General features: G+C 38.6%; 1 protein-coding gene across 3 annotated transcripts in view; it reads right to left on the bottom strand.

Annotated features, from left to right (window-relative positions):
• The window catches only part of GRB14 (growth factor receptor bound protein 14), a gene marked incomplete at its 5' end in the record, with an annotated part of 104,889 nt that overhangs the window by 6,959 nt on the left and 74,598 nt on the right, over positions 1-23,332 (bottom strand). For all 3 annotated transcript variants that reach the window (XM_081095326.1, XM_081095327.1, XM_081095328.1), the window contains 6 exons: positions 3,792-3,872; positions 9,423-9,518; positions 9,723-9,833; positions 13,842-13,979; positions 17,165-17,239; positions 19,877-19,998. In XM_081095326.1, the coding sequence (XP_080951452.1) occupies positions 3,792-3,872; positions 9,423-9,518; positions 9,723-9,833; positions 13,842-13,979; positions 17,165-17,239; positions 19,877-19,998 (623 nt within the window). The remainder of the gene's footprint in view (positions 1-3,791; positions 3,873-9,422; positions 9,519-9,722; positions 9,834-13,841; positions 13,980-17,164; positions 17,240-19,876; positions 19,999-23,332) is intronic.

Genomic DNA, 23,332 nt, shown 5'->3' with positions numbered 1-23,332 from the left:
CAACTTTATTTCTAGAGACCTGGCCTGCAATCTTTCATTTGTTACAGGAGCATTTGTAACTGGCAGTTGCTCTTGCCAGACGGACGCTGTCCCTGTAATCTCTATTTTCGGTCACACCTGACTTTGCCCTCCTCACCTGTGATCTTCTGTGCTGGGCTGTGGACCAGTTGGATGTACTTCCGCTTTTCCAACTTTAATGAAAAGCCTCTACCTGCTCAAACCACAGAGTACCTAATCTCACTCATAATGGTAGCTGTATCCTTATTATCTCTCTAGTTCACATGCCAAGATGGGCTTTGTAATCTCAAGGTCCCAGTGACATAAAAATACTGTTAGGAGAGGACAATAAATGTACCCAGTGTTCTAATTTTTGTTTCCTATAATATGATAGGCCAGTATATAAAACAAGATCTTATGCTCCATAATTACTTGACATAAGTAGGGAATCTACAATACAAATAAGTCTTTTCATTTGCTACATTACACTAGAAGGAAACACAGAAATATAGCAAATATTTTCTGCTGAATGGCAGGTGGTGGATGAAAAATTAATAGTTTACCTTTGGTGGACAAAGAAATGGAAGTGAAGCAAGATCAGACTTGAACTCAAAAGGTCATTTTCAGTTCAATTTCTTTCACATAGAAAAGCAATGTTGATAACATTCAGAATCGGTGTATTTTTCAAAGCATGTGTCCCTAATTCCAGCTTTCTTCTAGTGGGATAAACAGGGAAAGCCCTAAAAAAAAGGCTCCATGATTTTAAGGGCATGCCTCTTTTTTCTTTTTTTAATGAGAGAAAAGACCTGGGACAGTCTGGATTATCCAGGCCACACAGCGAGATCAGATCCAGTCCTTCTAAGTGGATATAAAATGGTTTTCAGGCAGTTCAACTAGGTGACAACTAGTAGCCACTCACTCTCTGCCACCTCATTTAAAAGATCTAGATAAAACTGCAGTACAGTCCTTAGCAAGAGGGCACAGAATTTCCTCATACATTATCTCTCATCTGCTTCATACAGAGCCACAAGACATCAGAGATGAAATTGATTCTGAAGATTACTCAACCACCCCCTATCTATACTGCAGGACACCAGTGATTCCACTAAGGTCACACGGGCAGCTTACGGTAAAAGCAGTGACTGACAGGCTCTATCTAGGGTACCCTTATGTACCACAGAGTGGGGTACAGGGAAGAAACGGTGGCACAGGATGTCCAGCTCAGGGTCAAAAGTGAGGAAGGCCCTGGCAGGTTTGGCTCAGTGGATAGAGCGTCAGCCTGCAGACGGAAAGGTCCCAGGTTTGATTCCGGTCAAGGGCATGAACCTTGGCTGCGGGCACATCCCCAGTAAGGGGTGTGCAGGAGGCAGCTAGTCAATGTTTCTCTCTCATCGATGTTTCTAACTCTCTATCCCTCTCCCTTCCTCTCTGTAAAAAAATCAATAAAATATATTGTTTTTAAAAAAGTGAGGAAGAATAAGAATTTCTGTAGACTTGTTTTTCCCATCCCCTCACTCCAGCCAGGACTATATTAACAGATGATCCTTTAAATGAATCCTTTGTTTTCCCTAAAAAGGACCAACTATATTTGGCTTCCTAAAATATCTGCTGATGATTCTCATTTCAAAGGCTGATAGGGGTGGCAATTAAGTGCTATATGTAGCTAAGATATTCATTATGGCATAAGAACATGTTTTTCTCATTTCCTTTCTCAAAATGTATCTCTGAAGATAAGATGATACTATTGTTCCTTCAAAAACATAACTAAAATACACTAACTTTTCGATGTTTCTCCGAAAATAGTGCTGGGATGAAAACCAACAGAGGCAGGTGAAGGGCGCTGGTATACATTACATAGGTCACCGATAATCTAGAAAAGTAGGACTCTGTGTGGATAATACAAATACTCCCCCAACATCTTCATTTCCTTCATGTAAATTAAGAAGAGTGGAGCCCAAATCTCAAATGCCCTTTGATCATGACAACTGCCATACAGGACAGACAGGTCCTCACCACACAGACACCTAAACTCCTTCTCCTCCAATCCTATTTCCAACCAGGTTTACTTGAGAAGTGTCATTTCCTATACATGGTCTTGAACAAGGAAAGCTACACCAACCAAACTGTCATACCCATATTGATCAATAGTAGGATCACTTTCAATGGAAACAAGCAAGAATAACAACATACTTGTATGCTAGTGATGAGACCAGAAAGTTCTTTGTGACAATTTTTTCCTATGATTAAGAGGGCACTAAACAATAATTGCCTTCAAAGCTGGTGTTAACACACTCATCCTAATAACTTTACACTCTAAAAGAAATGTAGAAGGATTTAGAAAAGGATTAAGATAATAAAATTCATTATTCTTTTTATTCATATAGATTGAAAGATAAAGATAAGCTGACAAATTATAAAAATACCTTAAAGCAGTTGCTTATATAGAATTTCATTACATTTCCTGTTTCTTATTTTAAGGCTTAAAAGTAATAGGACACAAAGGTGAGAAGTTACTCTTCCATAACTTGTAGTTAAAGCAACATAACTACAGAATTGGAGTTCTTTTTCCATATTAGCCTATCAGGCTTCATAATCAACATTATTTCATGCCTCATTCCTAGAACTGAGCATTTCATCTGCTACATTACATGTGGGGAAATGTGCCTGCCTTGGTCACAGGCATGCGGAGCATATTTTTAACCTAAATGGAAGTGCAGCACATTAGCTGATTTGTAACACAGGCACATATGTCTGAATTCCTAATATATTCAATGTGAAGAAGCACAGGTGAAAATAGAACATAAACTTTAAGAAACAGAGGCGTAGATATATGGAACAGACTGTCGGAGGTCCGAGGGGCTTGGGATAAGGGGGACTGGATGAAAGAAGATGATGAGATTAACCAAAAAACATATGCATTGTCTATGGACATAGACAACAGTGTGGAGATGGTGAGAGTGAAGGGGGAGAGGGCTGGGTGGAAGTGGGCAAAGTGAGGGAAAGTGGGGGACATCTCTAATAGTGTCAACAATAAAAATAAATAAATAAACAACATTCTTGTGCTAATGCACAGAAAATTAAAATTGGTCCTAAAGAATAAAGATGTGTGTGTGTGTGTATGTGTGTGTGTGTGTGTCTGCAAATGAATATCCATGTTGTATTCAGTATAAATCTGAGAAGCAGCAGTAGATTTAATATAATAATGTATGACTTATATTTCAGCTGGCAGTTTCTGGGTTTTCTGTAAAACCATTTGTTTTTTAAGGACATGGAACTTTAAAAATGTTATTGTTAGAGAGCCAGAATGCAAAAAAGTACACATGTGTATAGTACAGCTTTAAAATTTTCAAATATTTATAGTAGACTACTAGTATAACAATTCCAGAAATAAATAAGCCCATACTAAAAATCAATAATTAAGGAAACATTTACAACCCCACAGAAAATATTCCATATATCATCTTATTAAGATCTAATCCTCAAATAATGAGACAAAAGGACTCAAGTAATTCTTTCAAATATTTAAACATTTTCTTTAACATGTAGCTATCTATTTTAATTGAATATTTCATATATACTCTGCTGCTGCGATTTTATCACATAGGCTGCAATCATACAAAATCAAAAAATAAGTAATTCAATATAACATTATGGTAAGATAATGCCAAAGAATTGCTTTACTTGACCAAAAGGAAAGAATGTAGATGTATATTATAATGTGCATTTATAATGCCATGTAACTGCAAATTAATATAATATAAAATAAAATATAGGTTTGATAATTTGGAGCTTACCATGGGTGATATACTCTGAGAACTGCAGCCACCTCTACCGTGATACGGATGCATGTAATTCTGGTACAGCTGCATGCCATACTGCAGAACAAATGAATAAAAACACATTCCACCACTTTTACTGCACAGATAAGCCATGGCAATTAATACTTTCATTACTTAAACACCATCAAAATAAAAACTATAAGTGTTCCTTAAAACCAATAAGTTAGTAACAAAATTTTTGTAAGATAAGCATTCAGTTCCTTGAAAGGATACATTTAAAAACACAGTGATTTTTATTTGGACACACTCTTAGGTGTAGCTCACCAGTATGAAGACCTGGAACTGACATTTCTATACGTTATTTTTAGCACCACTAGCACTAAAACTGTTTAGAGGGATGTGTCACTTACTAATAAGAACACTCGCTTGGGAAGGGTGCCAGGCTTTATGCTACAAAGACTCTGCAAACGCTTCCTAAGCAAAACCAGGCAAAATTCACCAATCAGTCATTGACAATGTCTCTGATAAATCCATGGCATGGATCATATCGTCTCTGATCAATCCATGGCAGGGCTCTGTGTCAAAGACCTTTGGCAGTGTATCTTCCCTGGTGACGATACTATTATGACATGGTTTTATGTATGGCTTTACATTCAGGGAAATCAAAATGGTGGGGAATCAGGCTGATTTCAGACAAAGGGTCACAAAATACAACATAATGGCAATAGATCAGAACTGCAGCATCTTTACTTCCGGGGTAGCATCATAAGACTTGGGCTGCCAGGCTGCAACTGGGAAATGGGTCTAAACTATAAACCGGATTATTAGTTTGAGAAACATTAGGTATGCCAACTGCAATGACCACACTTATCTTTCAGGGGTCCCCATCTGAAACTGGAAGATAACCCCTAAGATTTAGGTCACTTTATTTTAAAACAAAGGAAGGAAGGAAGCAACCCCTGAGGCAGACGGGCTTTTTTTAGGGGGGAGGCGGGGAGAGCTGTTTACACTCTACAACTCTCCATTTCATGGAGCTAGGATGAACTTTAAAGTAGGTCCTCTATAAAAAGAGATTTAAGAGATACTATGGAATCCAATTTTACCTTTGGGGCGAATACCATTTAAACATTCCAATAGTCTTTACAGTCTCTACTATAAAGACTATTTCCTTAAAAGCAATTTCAGTGAGGTGGATAGATTTGGTAATTAGACAGAAAATCAGAGTGGAGTGCAGAAAGTCACTATTTTCAAAATTTTGCTTTCAACCTGAATATAAACCCATATTCATTTAAAATTCTCTGTGCTGACTTCTTTATTCTTTTTTTTTTCCTCTCAAAATCTAAAAATTATTTTTCTAATTTAAGGTCTGATTGACATTAATGAGACCTAATAAATTTTATTATAAATCAACTCTAAACCTACAATAATTTTGAAAAAGAACACAGGGGAGCTTAATTCCTAGTCAAGTTCATTTTGGAGAATATACAATAACCTCCAACCAACACTTTCACAAGGTGCATGCTGCTTGGCCACCTTTTATTTATCTGCAGTGAAAAGCCCGCTACCGACTAATATGACTGTTTTCTTCAAAAATGTATAGTCCCGGGTGCCTGTGGTGTTAGGTAGTTGCTTCAGTGCTGTTGGAGGTCTTTGGTAGGCATTTAACTCTGGCCGAGGGGTAGGGCACGGGTCACCTTAACACTTCCCTGCCCCTATAGAGTGGCAGGTAAGGAAAAAAAATACGTTAGAGTGAAGCCAGCACAGTTTTAATTGAGGGAAAGGGAAGGAGACATGTAACTAGGACATTGTACATGAGCAAATCCTTTGCCTAAGTCTCGGATTTTCTATGATTTTCTATAGTTTAAACCCATTTCTCAGTTGCAGCCTGGCAGCCCAAGTCTTATGATGCTACCGCGAAGGCGGTGCCGGCAGCCAGGGGAAGGAAGGCCCATTCTTGCACGAATCTTCGTGCATCGAGCCTCTAGTTTTATTATAACGTCGAAGAGGAAAAAAATCGACTCCTAGTCAGGGCCACTGTCTACGTGGAGTTTGCATGTTCTCCCCATGTCTTTGTGGGTTTTCTCTGGGACTCCGGTTTCCTCCCACATCCCAAATGTGTGCAACTGAGGTGAACTGGCGTGTCCACCTTGCCCCAGTCTCAGTGAGTGTGGGTGTGTGGGCCTGGGATGGAAGGGCGTTGGGCCCACCTTGGGTCATGAGCTGCCAGGATGGGCTCCGCCAACCTCAACCCTGAACAGATTGGGAAATCATTACCTCACTTGTTTTTATAGATTTTTCTTAACTGTATATAGAGCTCACATTTATTGCAATGGTTAAATGTTAGAAGCATTTGGGGTATTTATTTAGAAATTTGGTGATGTTTTTGTGATTAAAAATATGCCACAGGAATTTAAATCTTATTTTTATCGATTAGACTAAAATAAAATTGGTTTCATTATACATCGTTTCTAAAGTTGAAGTTTCCAAGAAACAATCAAGGATATTAAGTGAGGACTTACTGTGCCATGATAAACTCTGGAAATAACACAATAGACAACTAAAGGAGACCATCTAAAGATACCCCTAACACCAGGCAAGGCCAGTGGCACTAGCCACAGGATCCAACAGAGGCCCCACTGACCACCTGCCAGGGAAACCAACTCAGTCTTCCAGTAGCATGTCTGTGCTGACAAGCCCAGACTCCTGGCTCTGAATATTTTCAAGTATAAAACAGATCATATCACTTTCTTGTTTGAAACCCTTTACCAATTTCTCACTGGCCCCAGAATAAAGGGCCTGACTGGCCCAGCCAGTGTGGCTCAGTGGCTGAGCGTCAACCTATGAATCAGGAGGTCACAGTTCGATTCTCAGCCAAACTTTAATTTTCTGAGGAAACGCCAGACTGTTTTCCACAGTGGTTGCATTAGTCTGCATTCCCAACAGCAGTGTACGAGGGTTCCCTTTTCTCCACATCCTCGCCAGCACTTGTTAGTTATTGATTTGTTGATGGCAGCCATTCTGACAGGATTTGCTTTTTTTTTTTTTTTTCAAAACTACAACTTTATTTCGGGTGAACTTGGCAGTTATAAATTGATATTGCTACGACAAATGTCTGCAGTTTTGCTGCCTATGGAGTCTTGTAGGGTTTCCCGTCTTACATTCAAGTCCTTTAGCCATTTTGAGTTTGTTTTTGTGTATGGTGTAAGTTGGTGATCTAGTTTCATTTTTTTTGCATGTATCTAACCAAATTTCCCAGCACCATTTATTAAAGAGGCTGTTTTGACTCCAATGTATACTCTTGCCTCCTTTGTCAAATATGAATTGAGTATAATGGCTTGGGTCAAATTTCTGGATCTTCTATTGACCAGCGGTTCTCAACCTGTGGGTCGCGAACAATGAAAATACATCCTGCATATCAGATATTTACATTACAAATCCTAACAGTAGCAAAATTACAGTTATGAAGTAGCAACGAAAATAATTTTATGGTTGGGGGTCACCACAACATGAGGAACTGTATAAAAGGGACGCGACATTAGGAAGGTTGAGAACCACTCTAATTAGAAAAGAGGATCAGAGTGATTATTTCCATCCAATATGACTAGAACCATGACAGAGATAAGCACAGGATAGCACTGGGCCCCAGGGGAGGGTACCTCACACAGACAGGAAAAGGTAATTAGAAAGACTCTCCTAGAGTACATGCCCTTGACCAGAATCGAACCTGGGACCCTTCATTCCACAGGCCGACGCTCTATCCACTGAGCCAAACCAGTTAGGGCTCTCCTCCTCTCTTCTTTTTCCCTAGAAGAAGGAAAGGAGAAAGGCAGAGGGTTTTGAATTCGTACCAAAAGGAGGGAAAAAGAGCTCTACATGGACACAGAGCAGTCCAAGTAAGGCCCCAGAGGCTTGAAATAGTGTACAAGTTGGGGAATTATGATGTGTTCCAACAATAAAATGAAAGAAAGGATGGAAGGAGATGAGGTTGGAGAAAGGGGCCCCAGGCTGTCCTCACATGGAAGTCATTACAAAGCCTCTCTTTCCCACACTCCCTCATCACTCTCTTTCTCCCGTTCACCAGGTTCATCTATTTGCTTTAAAATAACCCCTCAATTGAAAATTGAAAACAATTCAGGAAGGAAGACTTGCAACATAAATGGCATCTGTGAATGCTCTGGAAATTAATCCGTTATATACATCATTCTTTTTGAGGTTGTTTTATCTTCCTCTTAAAGAGCCCTGACTGGTTTGGCTCAGCGGATAGAGTGTTGGCCTGTGGACTGAAGGGTCCCAGGTTCGATTCTGGTATGGGGGCGGAGAGGGGAAGGAGAGGGCATATGCCTGGGTTGCAGGCTTGATCCCCAGTGTGGTGCCTGCAGGAGACAGCAGATCAATGATACTCTCTCATCATCATCTCTCTCTCTCTCTCCCTTCCTCTCTGAAATATATATATATATATATATATAAATTTGTTTTAAAAATAGGGCCTCACTGATGTTTGCCTCCCTCTCCAGCCTCACCTGGAAAAGCTTTACCATAATTGAAGCAAATAGGGGACACCAATGTGGTAGCAGAATAATGGCCCCATTGATGCCCACATCTGAATCAAATTTATTGTCTTGCACCACTGTCATTCAGAAGTCTTAATTGGCTTAAAAACAAAGTGTCAGCAGAGTTGCATTCTCTGTGGGAGGAGATCTAGTAGAAGGGGAACTAGAAGAGAGAGAACCGCTGGTATGCTGTGTGAACAGAGCTCGGTGCAGGTTGCTGGATTTCAGGAGAGGAAGGGGCCCTGAGCCGGGGAGTCTGGGTAGCCTCTAAAAGCTGGAAAGGACAAGGAAACAGATCTCCTCCCACAGAGAACGCAGCCCTGCTGACACTTTGTTTTTAGGCCAGTTAAGACTTCTGCATGACGGTGGTGCAAGACAGTAAATTTGTATTGTTTGAAGCCACGACTTCTGTGGCAAAGTTCTGTTAAACATACAAGCATATAGATTTGAAAAATAAATGTTTTCTATACATTTTGGAAGACATCCGTTCTATGTCTCTCTTCTCTACCTACCTTTCGAACATTCTCACTCCTTTCAAAATGCTTACCCACAAATTATGCTTATGAAGTTGTAATTTCTACTTAACACAAAGGTAGATGTTTTAATAATATATCTATAGTAATCTTTACATAATAATTTGAGTTGTACTTAAAATAGAAATCGATTTACACAACAATTAAATGAAACATGAAACCACTACACTGAACCTATCTAGGTGGGCCCATTTTAAAACGTACTTCATATTGGATGGATGGCCATGTTTTTAAAATATACACTAAGTCATGTACAGAAGTTCCCATCTGTTCCTGGCTCTATGTGTAATATTCTTAGACAAAATTAAAAGCAGAACATTTCTAAACATGGAATACTTACTTCACACATAAAAGATAAATATTAGGTTACTCTACCCCTACTCTGCAAATGTTTATCTTTTAGACAAAAATAAAATACACACATTGGAGGGTGGTGATTTTTCTTCTTCCTCACATACCCACACAGACTCATAGTGAATCTCTGCATTTTGAACTACAGCTCTTTTCAAACCCTGATGGTACTCCCAGCATTTAATAGAAACTCCCAACTACGGTGAGATTACCTTGAGCAATCGAATCGCCGTCACCCAGCACATCCTACTCTGCTCTTCTTCCGCACAAAGCATTTTCAGGTCTCGGGGCCCTCGCGCTTTGTTAGGCTAGAAGGCCACAGCACATTGTTTATCGTTAATGCATATCTTGAAGGTAACACCTGTTGAAATAAAAGCCACTAAAATTCTCCCATATATGTAAGAGAAAGCTGTCTCTCTCTTTTTTGTTTTTAAAGAAATCAAAAAGAAACTCAAGCTTACCTAAAAGGCTGAGGCTTGCTTTATTCATCTATCAAAATATTAAGCCTGTACCTTAAAGCAGAATCCATAGTTAGCTGGTGCTCCATGCTTTTTTTTGCCTGCCAGGGACACATAAATATCACTATTGCCGAATTCGCTGAAAAACTGCAAATGCCGTGGTTCCTAAAAAGAGAAAGTGTGTGAGTGTGGACATAGGTATGTCTTTTACACCATATCTTGTGCATCTCTATTATAGTACACTAGAGGCCCAATGCACGAAATTCATGCACAGGTATAGTCCCTAAGCCTGGCCGGCGATCAGGGCCCATCAGATTCCCCTGCCTCCCTGCCTCCTCCTTCTCTTGCTCCCTCAGTGCCCTGCCACCATTGCTGGTCACCCGCCATGTTCTGTGCCGCCCCCTAGTGGTCACTGCACATCATAGCGAGCCATGGAACTCCAAATAATGTCACAGAAACAGAAGGGAAGAAAAACGAAGACACTCTATCCTTAAATAACTAGGGGCTTGACACAATCTTACTTAATTTGAGGAGTAGCAACTTTTTATGATTTGACTTCCAATATACAAAAAAATACTATTCTAAAATGATTCCCTTTAACTACCATTTAAAGGATTCCAAAAGACAGAAGCCAGAAAGAATGGTTTTTGAAAATGTTTTCCTTTCTGGGTTTCAGTCACTGTAGTTCACTAAAGGGAAGAAGGTTGGTTTAAGCTTCTGCAGCAGTTAGAGTAGAAAAAGGACCCTCAGACAATGATTCCGGCTTCGTTCAGAAATAACCATTCCTTGCCGAAACCGGTTTGGCTCGGTGGATAGAGCGTCGGCCTGCGGACTGAGGGGTCCCAGGCTCGATTCCGGTCAAGGGTATGTACCTGGGCTGCGGGCACATCCCCAGTGGGAGATGTGCAGGAGGCGGCTGATCGATGTTTCTCTCCCATCGATGTTTCTAACTCTCTATCTCTCTCCCTTCCTCTCTGTAAAAAATCAATAAAATATATTTAAAAAAAAAAAGAAATAAGCATTCCTCACACCTGTGTACTGCCTAACACACCACGGCAAGCAATGATAGGAGGCATGACTATCTCCCTTCGCTAACAGAAGGAAGCCTGTACCAACACGTTCAGGGAAATTACCTGGCAATGGGTTGTGTCTGATTTTCAAGGCAAAGTGGAATCCTGAACAGCTATCTCTTCTCTGGAAAATCCATGGGATTTAGAACTGGTCATGGGAAATCACTGGGTCATATTATTCTGCGATAGGTTAATAACTTAGAGAAGTCTTTAATTCTGGGGTTGAGTATATAATCAAAACTGACTGAAATACATTTGTTCTTTACAACCCTGCTACTGGTAGTGTGGTCCTGGACCACACCAGCATTACCTGGGAGTTATTCAGCAATTTTAGCAACCCATTCAAATCCTAATCCACAGAAATTTCAGTCATTTACCAGCAGGCTATGCTGTCCCTGATGATTGGCACAGTGAGAATTGCTATGCACATAAGTGGTTCTCTGCATGTTACTATTCTGAGGCATTTATATCTAATGAGTGACTATAGTTCCAACTCCATGGGAAAATAACACAGAAAAGAAAATTGCTAAAATAGACCCAGCCCAGGGCCCGTGAAACAGGGGAGGAGAAAGGAGAAAGATCCTCTTATTCGTATGGCCTTTCAAGCTTACTTCCTATAGCGAAACTGATTTGTTAGTAATAAGTGTCTGATTTCTATGAAGATGAAATAAGACCATCCCTGTCCACTGATATACTGTACAAGTCAAGTCATTCGAATGTGAGAAAAGACAGCTTGAGAAACACTGGAAGTCCATACAGCCATGATGACTTTCCTCTTTTGATTGATTTTTCCCATCACTATAAGCATATCAAGGCTTAGGACATTATACTAGCAAGACTACAAGACCGAGTTGGCATGGTGAGCAAAAGCTAAGCATGTGCATGTATACATCAGAGGGTTTGGAGAGGAGAGCAATTAGATGACTCCCTATAAATGTAAGTCACAGACATACTCCAAGGCTTACGGCAGTGGTTATCTAATTCCCACCCAGCCTATGTCTTTAGAAAGTAAAATAAATTGAGACCCTTTTCAGAGAAAAAGGATAGGATATGGTCTCCTTGCCAGGTAGAAATGTTAGTATTAGACATTAGATAATCTCCATAATTTGTATCAGTCATAATTCTTGAGGTTCCATAATACCTCAAATTTATTTTTTGAGTGGAACTCAAAATCATTTCATGTACAGACTATGGAACATGAGCTCACTTGGCACAGACTAAAGAGAACCTTATGTACTGATGCACAGCAAAGTCAAACACTATATTGAAAAAGCTACGGTCTAGACCAGCCGTGGGCAAACTACGGCCCGCGGGCCAGATCCGGCCCGTTTGAAATGAATAAAACTAAAAAAAAAAAAAAAAAAAAAAGACCGTACCCTTTTATGTAATGATGTTTACTTTGAATTTATATTAGTTCACACAAACACTCCATCCATGCTTTTGTTCTGGCCCTCCGGTCCAGTTTAAGAACCCATTATGGCCCTTGAGTCAAAAAGTTTGCCCACCCCTCGTCTAGACTATGAATAGGGATTTGATGCTTAGGATTTTGCCAAGGCAGGGGGAAGACCACTGCCAGGATAAAATTATGAATCCAGGTTAGATCCCATCACCTCCACCCTAAATTACCAAAGTTATCATCCAGTTAGGATCTGTGCTGCTCATCTCCCTCTTTCTTCCTCTCTCTCTCTCTCTCTCTCTCTCTCTCTCTCTCTCTCTCTCTCTCTCTCTCTTTCTATCTTTCTCCTCTCTCCATCCCTCCCTCCCCTGCTCCCTCCTCCTCACTCTCTTTCTCTACTTGATTTTTTTAAAACTCACTATGGTCATACTAATCTTACAACTTAATCATTTTACTCTCTTGCTAAAAAATTTTCACTGGTTTCCTATACTGAGTTGAATAACAGCATCCCAAAAAATATGTCCATGTCTTAACACCCAAGAAACTGTAACTATTTCACATTATTTGTTTGGGACGTAAATCCAATGACAAGTATCCTTATAAAAGACACACAGAGAAAGGGAAGAAGGCCCCAGGAAGACAGAGGAAAAGACTGAAGTTAGGCAGTCACAAGCAAAGGGCCACCTGGATCCATTAGTCAAGACAGCTAAGCCTCCTAAAAATGTAAAGGATCAAATAATGACAATGGTAAATAAATAATGGATGAACATTCCCAGCATAAAAGAAAAACAGGAATTTGAAGATTGAATGCATATGTTGAGAATCAGGCAAGTTTTATTAGAATATATTTGAATGCACCTAGAAATATGGCAGACAAATTACTGAACATCAATGGTTATAATAATATTGGAAAACATCCAGAGAAAAAGGACTGATTACCCATAAAGAATCAATAATGTCATCACTGACAAAATACAATTAAAATAACCTCTCATGAAAACTCCCCAAAGTAGTTTTACTTGAAAGATATCACTGCATGGCATGGAATGTCAACACTTACAAAACACACGCCGTATGGCACAGTCTACATCGACAATACTACACAGAAACACAGACTGCACAGTGCCAAGCACTGTAAGAATTACATGTGTGAGTGCTTATGTATGTGGGGATGGACATCTGCACATGTGTGTCTATGCAGCTGTAGACACAGGTATACATACTCAAGCACACAAACAAATACATTTACCCTGATCATAACATAATTTCCTCCAGGAGAGAAAACTAACAGACCCAAAGGCATTAAAGAGCAATTACGGACTCAGCTGAGTGTTACTAATGGCATCAATATCAAAGTTCAGAAGTGGGCAAGATTAGCAGTATGACCTGGCGTAAAAAGAAAAGGTGTGAGCTATATTGGGCCTCAAAATCTGCACTGCAGAGTAAGGAGAAAGGAGGTGAATTCATAATGGGAAAGAGATGAGCAGAAGATGTGGTACTGAAATAAGATCATCTAGAGTCCATCAAAGGACGTATCTAGTGGGAAATAAAGCTGCATAGTTAGTTTTCAAACAGATTATAACAAATGTTTGGAATCCAAAAACATTACCAACTCTTGAGATCAAGTAATAAAGTAATAACAAAGTAAAACTCATTTTAACTTACAACATCTATGATTTATAACATATCATTTATATTTCCAAATACCTTTGATGTCCCTTTAGTAGAAAAATATAAACCAGATCTTCTTAGAAGGAAGTAAATCTTTTTCCAAGACTTCTTTCCCTGTTCTTTTGCATGTAAGAAGCCATGGATTTCAGGATATGTGCTTGAACTCAGAAACATCTGAAAAAAGAAATTAGACACTTCCATACTGTTTTTAAATCAATGATATTGTAGCCTTATATTAATCATGTTCAGATTTCAAATATGAACTTGTAAAATCTAACAATATCAATACCACCTATATACCATTATAGAAATGACAACACATACACAACAGGAAATAAATCAGTCTTTCAAGCTCCAAGTGAAAACAGGTTTACAAAATATGTTTACATTCTAAGTTATCAATACTTAGCCACACATTAAAATTATATGTTATTTGAATGTCCATATGAAAAATTGCACTTCATCTGTGGAATTAAGTCCTGGCACTTTTCACCCTTTTCTATGATTTTTCCTGAGAACGTAACAATTTCAAATTTATTATGGTGTAGGGCCATAATCCTGACTTCAGTTATTCAATTATTGAGAAAGTTAAGCCAAGTTCACCTCCTTGGTGAGGGTAAAGCAAACTCTATCTCTTTGTCTCTAGGGTTCTCAGTTGTGAGTAGGTATGCCAGGTTATGTTTTCCAAAGAGAACTACAACCATTATCTTCCATTCCATGTGTTCCTATGCAAAGTGATCTAGCCACTGAATCACAAAGAGGGGGAATCTGTTTCTTCATGCCCCATGAATTTCAGCAAGGCTTGTTGGTGACTGCTTTGACCAATAGAATTGGCAAAAGTGACAGTCGGCCCATTCTACTAGTAACTACAGTCCTTAACTAGCCTGATGGCTTCCACTACTTAACTCCTGGAGGCTAACGGTCACATAAGAAATGTGACTACCCTGAGAAATCCTGGAGGATGAAACACCATGTGGGGAGAGACAGAGAGGCCCAGGAGGACCAGGCACACGTAGTGAAAAGCCAACCTATAAGGGAATCTTCAGCCCCTCCATGAATCAATGTGTCAGAAATGACCCACCTAGCGAAACCCTTGCAAATTTCTGAACCACAAAATTGTTGGCAAAATGTGAGTGGGTACTTAAGCCACTAAGGTTTGGAATAGTTTGTTACACAGTAGTAATTAACTGGCACAGGTGGTGGTCAGGAAAAAGACAATGGAAAGAAATAGCTTTGAGTGGCTGTGCTAAGTATCATTAATAAAACAATGGAAATGCGTTAGCATCTCATTAGAAGAAGAAACTAAAAATGCCTACTAATAAATAAATGCAAAGGTAAAACCTGAAAGTAAGAAAAATTATTAGCTAAAACAATGGAACATTTTAAAAGGCTACTCAGGGAAAGGTTGCTGGTAGATATTTATGTTCTTTTAAGTAAATTACTAAATTTTTTTAATTTAATGAGCCACAGATATTAATTAATTGACATGCAAAACAGGCAAGTACAATTTTTAGTTTGAGTGCTTTCCAAGTTATTAAAGCAAAGCAATTAAATTTTTAAAAGGGGGCCATAGAGGTCACACTAGAAAAGAAAAAACATTTTAAAAACCGGAAACATAGCCTCGGTGGACAGAAGAGGTCAGCGCCTCACGCAAAACCATCTGATTCCAAGGCTTTGGTTTTTCTTGTTTTTATAATTTAACATTAAAGTAATATAACTACATTATAGGAGAATTTTTCAAAGGTGGTGGAAGAAAAACTCCAACCCACCACCCTGTCTATCCCACTGGTGAGGCACTGCGAAGGCTGAGAGTTGAGGTGCTGGGTACTGCTGCTACCATTTACCCGAATATTCTGACGGGGCATCTGTGAAAACCCAGTAGCATATAAGTAGCTTTAAGAAATATTTCTCGAGACTAATCATATTTTAAAAATATTTTGAAGTGCAAAATGAAATATAACCTCATAAGAAGCTCACAGAAAATGAATCTGCCATATCCAATATATTTCATTTGAAGTATGGTACCCACATGCTTTGTTTAACAATGGACAGGTTACTTTGATTTTCTAAATTGTATAAGTCATCCCATTCGACTGAATGCCTTATCGATTGAATGACTATCCCATTGATTGTGATCTTACTGGTTATCGAAGCACATTCTACTGTACCTGGGAAACAGGACAGCACAATTACCCTAAATTGTCCTGACAACTCAGTTGTTGGGAGACCCGAGGGCTCTAGATAATGTGTTTCTATCAACTCAGTGATCCGGAGACCCGAAACTGTAATTAACATGCTTAATTCTGCTTCTGTAATCTGCTTTTTTGGGAGCCAGGTGCCACATGCCAAAACCCTGGGATGTAATCAATACCTTTGTGATTTTTGCCTATATAAGTCTGGTTTTGCCACCATCTTATTACTATGAGATTTGGGAATGACCCCCCATAGTCCCGGATTGCAATAAATATGACTCTTTAATTCGACTTCTTGAGGTGTCCTTCTGTGATTCGCGGGGTACATTACAACACATTATCAATATATTTAAAGTAGAATCTATATTGAAAATATTGAAAGTTTTCTTCATTTATGTTCAGAAAATATTGAGTGGATTGGGGGGTGCCCAGGGCTTAGATCAAACAGCACCCATTATAAAGAAATTGCTCACCCTCAACCTAGTAATAACTCTAGTGCTGCTAGTGTAAAGTCTACTACTCTATCAACAATAAAATAAAATAACAAAAATCATTATTTTACTATAATGAAAATGACTTGGGAAATGATCACCTACAATTATAGCCAGTGTAGCAGAAATCAGCCCAGAAAGTGCAAAACCAAGGAGATTTTTAATTAAATAACCAGTACTTTTAATTCAGCTAAGATATTTCTGTCATAGATATTACAAATGTTAGTGTATAAAACAGATATATTCTAGATAGTTTTTTTTCTCCTCCTATTTAATAGCTAAATATTTTATTACAAATAGGATTGAGGGCATTTGTTATAAAACTTAATACTAAATACCTATTATTAAAATGACTACATTTTACTGGAAATTTTAATTTTTCAAAAGACTAACATAATCTTTAAACACATCACAGAGCAAAACTGCAAGTTTCCTTTCATGATACATACTTGTTAAATGTTTAAAATTCTTTGATAATTGGCCCAAACTGGGAAGATTAATAGGGAGTCTTATTGATTTCAGAAATTCTTTATCCAGATTTTGCTCTTTTCAGTTGTACCTCCAGCAAAAATTAATCATTCAAGGCATAACATCGCAAATTCTGGACATTTATAAATATGGACCTTAAAGTGTCTCTTTTTTATTACTTAAATATTTTAATGAAAATGTATTTTACCTGCAAAATCAGTGCGGGGGATATTTCACCATTGGTTTCCGTTGAGAAAGACACCATATGCTCTGGAAAAAAATACTGACAAAAAGATACAGGTTACATTATCCCACAACCTGTGATAAAACAGATTCAATTATGACCATTGAAATCTCAGGCAAAAGTTCTTTAAATCAGTGTGTTGAAAATATGAAGTGCTTTTAAAAATGCCAGTCCCTGGACTCTGCCTTCAGGTATTTCAATGAAATGGTCAGAGTAGGACCCAGAGTAGCAAACAGCTTCAGATGGTGTCCATGAAGAGATTTCCATACCTCACTTTACACAAAACACTGCCCTCGAGACAGTGCCTGCTCCTGCATCTCTTCCCTGAATCCTGCAACCACTCTAGCAGGTGCTGAAGGAGTATCCTCTCTATTTTAGAAAGTCAAAGTTCATAGAAGTGAAAAGCATAGTCAAGGTCACAGCCCACAGTGTAGAAGAGCCAGAGAGCAAAAATCCAGTTCTTTCCACTAACTGTTTTTCCAAACTTGTTTAATCATAAAATTTATCCAGAGTAGTTGTTTGATATAGGAATTCTCAGGCCTCATTCCTGAAGAGCCTGATTCCATAGTTCCGGGTAGTCCTGGATCTTGTGTTTTTAATAAGCACTCTCCCCCTCCTCTGGATAATTTTTATAATCAGACAAGTTTGGGGAAATATATTCTACACTAGAGGCCTGGTGCACGAAATTCATACACAGGTAGGGTCCCTAGGCCTGGCCAGCGATCAGGGCCGATTGGGGCCTTCCGGCTGCCGGTGGGGTCTTCCTTCCTGCTGCAGGCCAGGGCCTTCCTTACCCAGCTGCCGGCTGCCGGCCAGGGCCTTCTTTCATTCCGTGCCACCCCCTGGTGGTCAGCGCACATCATAGGGAGCTATCGAACTCCCGGTCTCCCGGTTGAACCCCCAAGGGGACACTTCGCATATTAGCCTTTTATATATTTAGATTACTTCTTCTAGAGTGGGTTTTGCAACAGTAGTTCTATTAACATTTGGTCTAATAATACTGAGTGGTGAGGGGAGAGGGACCTGTCCTGTGCATTGTGGGATGTTTAGCAGCATTCCTGGCCCCTGCTCACTAGCAGCCCTCCCCACACACTTTGTGACAACCACAAACATCACCAGACATGGTCAAATCACCACCCCACTTGGGAACCACTGCTACAGGTCTACAAAATGAATGTATAGCCTGTTTACATTTTTAAAAAATAGATAAAACTCAGAATAAACACTAAACCATATGTTTATAATTATGACTTTTAAATTCTTGCTTTTTATAAAGATTCATAACAAGAAACAGTTTCCCTTCAAATTCTAATTCTATTTCATTTTTATTAGAACTCTTATTTTCTTGGTCAAAGATCATTATGTTTTCATTAATAGGTTCAAATAAAACAGTAAGAAGTCTTTCAGGGTTTGAAAATATTCTATTTATGTTTAGTATCAAATATTCTCCTTAAAGGATTATTTCAATCCAATTATCCAAAACCTAGTATAAAAGTGCTACAGCTGCACACACACACACACAAAAACAAAAAACACAATTTAAATAATAATCCCAGAGGCTATTCTGACTTCTCCAGATCCCTAGTCTTCATTAGAATGTGACATACATTTATTATCATTTAAAGAGAACTACAATGAAAACAATATTTACTAAATAATACACTGATCTTTATCTAATTTCTACTTTGCTCAGTGATTACTACATTGAAAACAAAATAATTTGTAATATCAAGATTCATGTCAATCTTTTAAAATTGATTTTAGATAGGGGAGAAGGAGAGAGAGAGAGAGAGAGAGAGAGAGAGAGAGAGAGAGAGAGAGAGAGAGAGAGAGACAGGTTTGTTGCATTTATTTATGCATTCACCGGTTGATTCTTGTATGTGCCCTGACCAGGGACTGAGCCCACAACCTTGGCATATTGGGATGATGCTCTAACCAACTGTACTATCCTATCCTGCCAGGGCCAGATTCATGTCCATCTTAAATTTCTGGTTTAAGTTACATCACCCCCAACAATCATCAGTTCATTTTTACTTTAGAAATTATATATATTTTAAATTTCCTAATTCTCTAAAAACTATTAAACTATAATATTTTGAAACCTGCTTCATCAAGCAGGATATCTAATAATTCATTCCCTAAATCAAATGTATAGAATTTGGTTTTCTTTAAAAGCAAGAAAAAGAAACAAGAGTTCTTGAAAAGCATGTATATGAATTTCTGTGATGATGTTGACTAATCAGTGTTAGAGTAAGAAGAAATATGAGTGCCCTAACTGGGTTTGCTTAGTGGGTAGAGCATTAGCCTGTGGACTCAAGGGTCCCAGGTTCAATTCTGGTCAAGGGCATGTACCTTGGTTGCAGGCACATACCCAGTGGGGAGTGTGCAGGAGGCAGCTGATTGATGTTTCTTTCTCATCAATGTTTCTAGCTCTCTATCCCTCTCCCTTCCTCTCTGTAAAAAATCAATAAAATATATTTAAAAAATAAATTAATTAAATAAATTAAAAAGAAAAAGAAATATGACTGAAATTATAAAGGACCACAATTCTTACCTACATGTTACCAATTAGGGAATTATATTTTATTTATGGTGACACTTTTCTTCACATAAACTAAAATAAAATTCAACTAATTTATTTATTTTTCCACAACTATTAATGGGGATTTCGCTTACCATTGGATTTTTAAAGAACTCATATTTGGCATAGTTTTTTCTAAAGTATAGCTTATTTTCTTCTTCCATTCCCCAGTCAGACAGCACTTCAACCACCAGTTCATGATCTTCTATTATTCTTTCTGTAAAGAATGTTTCAGTTAGTATGTCAATGGATAGATGGATGGATAAAAATATAGCTAGGTAGACAAATAAACATATGGATGTATAGATCCATACAAGTATATAAAATATATTATGTATGTATGTTTATTTAAGATACAAAATTTCAACTCGATTCTGAAATAGGTAGATTGATAAAACTTTCTTCAATTTTGAATTAGTAATAACTGATTTTTATACCAAAGCAGACTGGAACCTGAAGAGAAAAATGACATAAAATATCACAATGCATTTTTTGCTCATTGCAAACCTTCTTTTATTCCTATTTAAATGATAATATAAGTTTGATAACAAATCAGCATTAAGAATATGGTAGTTATTCTTTTTCTCCAGCTCATCATGCTGCCAAAATTAAAATATTTGCCTCCAGGATGAACAATTCAGCCCATGAAGAGAAGAAAAATTTTGACAGATTCAATACACATTTAAGACACATAATCTGGATAGTTAAGAAAAACTAAAATAAATGCTTTAAAAGGAAAATATTAATTCAAGTATATAACATTTTTAAGAAACCTAATTTATTGTGGCACTTTATACTTTCAAAGTAATGTTCAGGGAAATACATATTGTATTAACAATGAAGATAATTAGGTAGGATGGGAAGGCACTTAGGAGGAAAGTCACTTAAATGAAATAAGCAATGACAACTTCAAAGCAGTGAACATAAGGTGCAAAATACCTATTCAATAAGAAACTGTGACATTCTTAGCAGCACTATTCATAATAGCCCCAAAATGGAAACTACCCAAATGCTTATCAACATGAGAATGAATACGTAAGTTGTGTAAAGCACCCAGTGGAATATATACTACAGTGATAAGCAGCTATATGGGTAAATTTTACAAACATAATATTAAATAAAAGAAGTCAGACACAAAGAGTATTTACTACATGATTTCACCTACATAAAGTTCGACACAGGTAAAATAAATCTACGGTGTCAGAAATCAAGGTAATGCGGATAGTGGGTGGGTAAGTGGGTGCCTGGTGGGAGCCACGGAGCACGGGAACTATCCTGTCAATCTGAGTGTGAATACTCAGGTATACGCAATATCTGAGAATTCATCGAGTTGTCCACATACGGTTTGTTCACATTTCTTAAGGCATGTCATACTGCAATAAAATGGTAAAGAAACTGTGAAATTACTGATGCAAAACAGGAAATAGAGAACAGCCAAATATGGAATCTGCTTTTTCTAGGACCTTTTTGAAAGTATCCGTGTCTCGGAAATTCAACCCTCAATAGTGATCTGTGACCTCTAACACCCGAACCCTTGAAAGTAATGTCATACTTAAATAGAAGCTTATTCTTCTGAAAGGAAGTTCCTGCAAGAGTGCTCAATGAATATGGATGAGTTTGAGCTAAGTGTGTATCAACACTCTCAGTTCCGTACCTGACTCTGACTGCTCTTTTTCTGTCTCATTGACTAGCTCCTACATGTAGCTCCTGCTCCATCCTAAGATGCAGTCCTTGGCTCAATTCTTTTCCTTCCCTTTCTCCAAACTAATTCATGCTCCCCTTTTTAGCCATCACATCTGTCAAGTTCCTTGAGGTGAAATCTCCAGCAACAGTTTCTTTCAGTCCCACTTCATTCCTAACTGCTAGACTTCCTACCTCCTCAGACACGGTTTGTCTAAAATCAAAGTCAGTAAGGCAGTTCCTAAAAATATTAAACAACTAGAGGTCCGGTGCCCCAAATTCGTGTGGTTGGAGCTGAGGGAGCGAAGGGAGAGGTTCGAGAAGTAAGGCACTGAGGGGGTTGGGACAAATGCCGCAGTTCACAGTGAGGATCCGGTTTTTCCTCCTAGTTAGATAAGAGGTCATGTCAAACGGAGAATATCCTGAACTGATGTGTTCTCATTGGATTACATTGGTTGCTGAGAGCAGAACTCATCTTAAGAGGCTTAAGGGTGGAAGGAGAATATTATAATTAACAAGGTGATGGATGATGTGGCTTGGATTAGAGTAGCAGTCTACATGTAAAACGTGGGCATAATCTGGATGTATTGTGAATGTATAGCTAATGGGATTTGCTGACAAGTTTGACATGCAATGAAAGAGAGAGGACAGTTAAGGAAGACGCCAAGGGTCTTTGCCTAAGTTCTCAGAAGAATTGTGTTGCCATTACTGAGTGTGAAAGACTGTAAGAGAAGTAGGCTGGGGCGGGGAAAGGGAGGATCCAAGAGTCATTGAGCTATTGAGGAGGAAGTTGCATCCCTAACCATCTTTCTATCCTTACATATGTCTGCTCACACAAACCCAGCTGATATTTTCAAGCTTATGACATATATGTCCACATTATTAAACATAATATGGGCTAAGCACTAGATCTATATTCTTCCCAATTACAGTGGGAGAAAATGTCAAGGTTTTAAGCAAGATAGTTGCTTGTTTGTTTCTTTATACCCATTGCTCCTAACACTAAGTAAAGCACATGTGTTCCCTCACAGGATACACTATTCAGAGAGGGAAACGATAAAAAGATGCATTTTCTTTTCTTTTGTACTTCAAAGTAGACTTTATCAATCTTTGAAAGATAACTGCTTGGGGAGAATCATGCTTACCCAATCCTCCATTGCCTCTTAAAGGAATCCACCCTCTGTCCTCTGGGGAAGGAGCTGGAGTTAAGGGGTTAGTGGAGGAAAGGGTGGAGTGGAGACTGAGAAAGAGCTAGATAGTAGGCAGATGGTGTAGGTCCCAAATGACGCTGTATCCTATCCCCTTCCAGAACTAGAACCCCAGGGTGAGGAGTTGATGGTGATGTACACCAGATACGTTTTTGTGTGGTCCAACCCACACTGTAGCCCATGAGACTTGTAGCCTCAAGTAAAAGCTCGGCATCTAGCACGGTAAAGAAGCAACAGCAGAGTCTAATATTGAGACAGATGAGTCCATAGAATCCCAATATGGGGAAAGAGCATTGCAGTGGCACCAAGTGTCCCAGAAGGAGCATGGAAGGGACAAGAGAAAACCATGAACTTAAGGGGCTTTATGGCATAGTCAATACGCTTGAGAGGAACAAGAGTTTTCAGAACATGAAGAGTTGGACAAGATTTGGGCTAGAGTTAAACAAATACCCCTCCTGGGACTTAAATGCCCAACCGGAGTGTTGGAGGAGTAAAAGTAGGTCTAATTCTTCAATTGAGAATATTTTAAACTTGTATGTAACTCCTTTCTAGAATCTGAACTTATTATTTACCCCAACAAGACTGAGAACAATCCATAAAGCAAACAAATAAAGATTAAACTGTCTGCTCTTAAGAAGACAGGAGACAGAAGGTCAAAAATGT

Source organism: Myotis nattereri, assembly GCF_964212035.1.
Source record: "Myotis nattereri genome assembly, chromosome: 7".
Classification (NCBI taxonomy): domain Eukaryota; kingdom Metazoa; phylum Chordata; class Mammalia; order Chiroptera; family Vespertilionidae; genus Myotis; species Myotis nattereri.
Note: the sequence above shows the minus strand (reverse complement) of the source record. Positions and strands in the feature narration are given on the sequence as shown.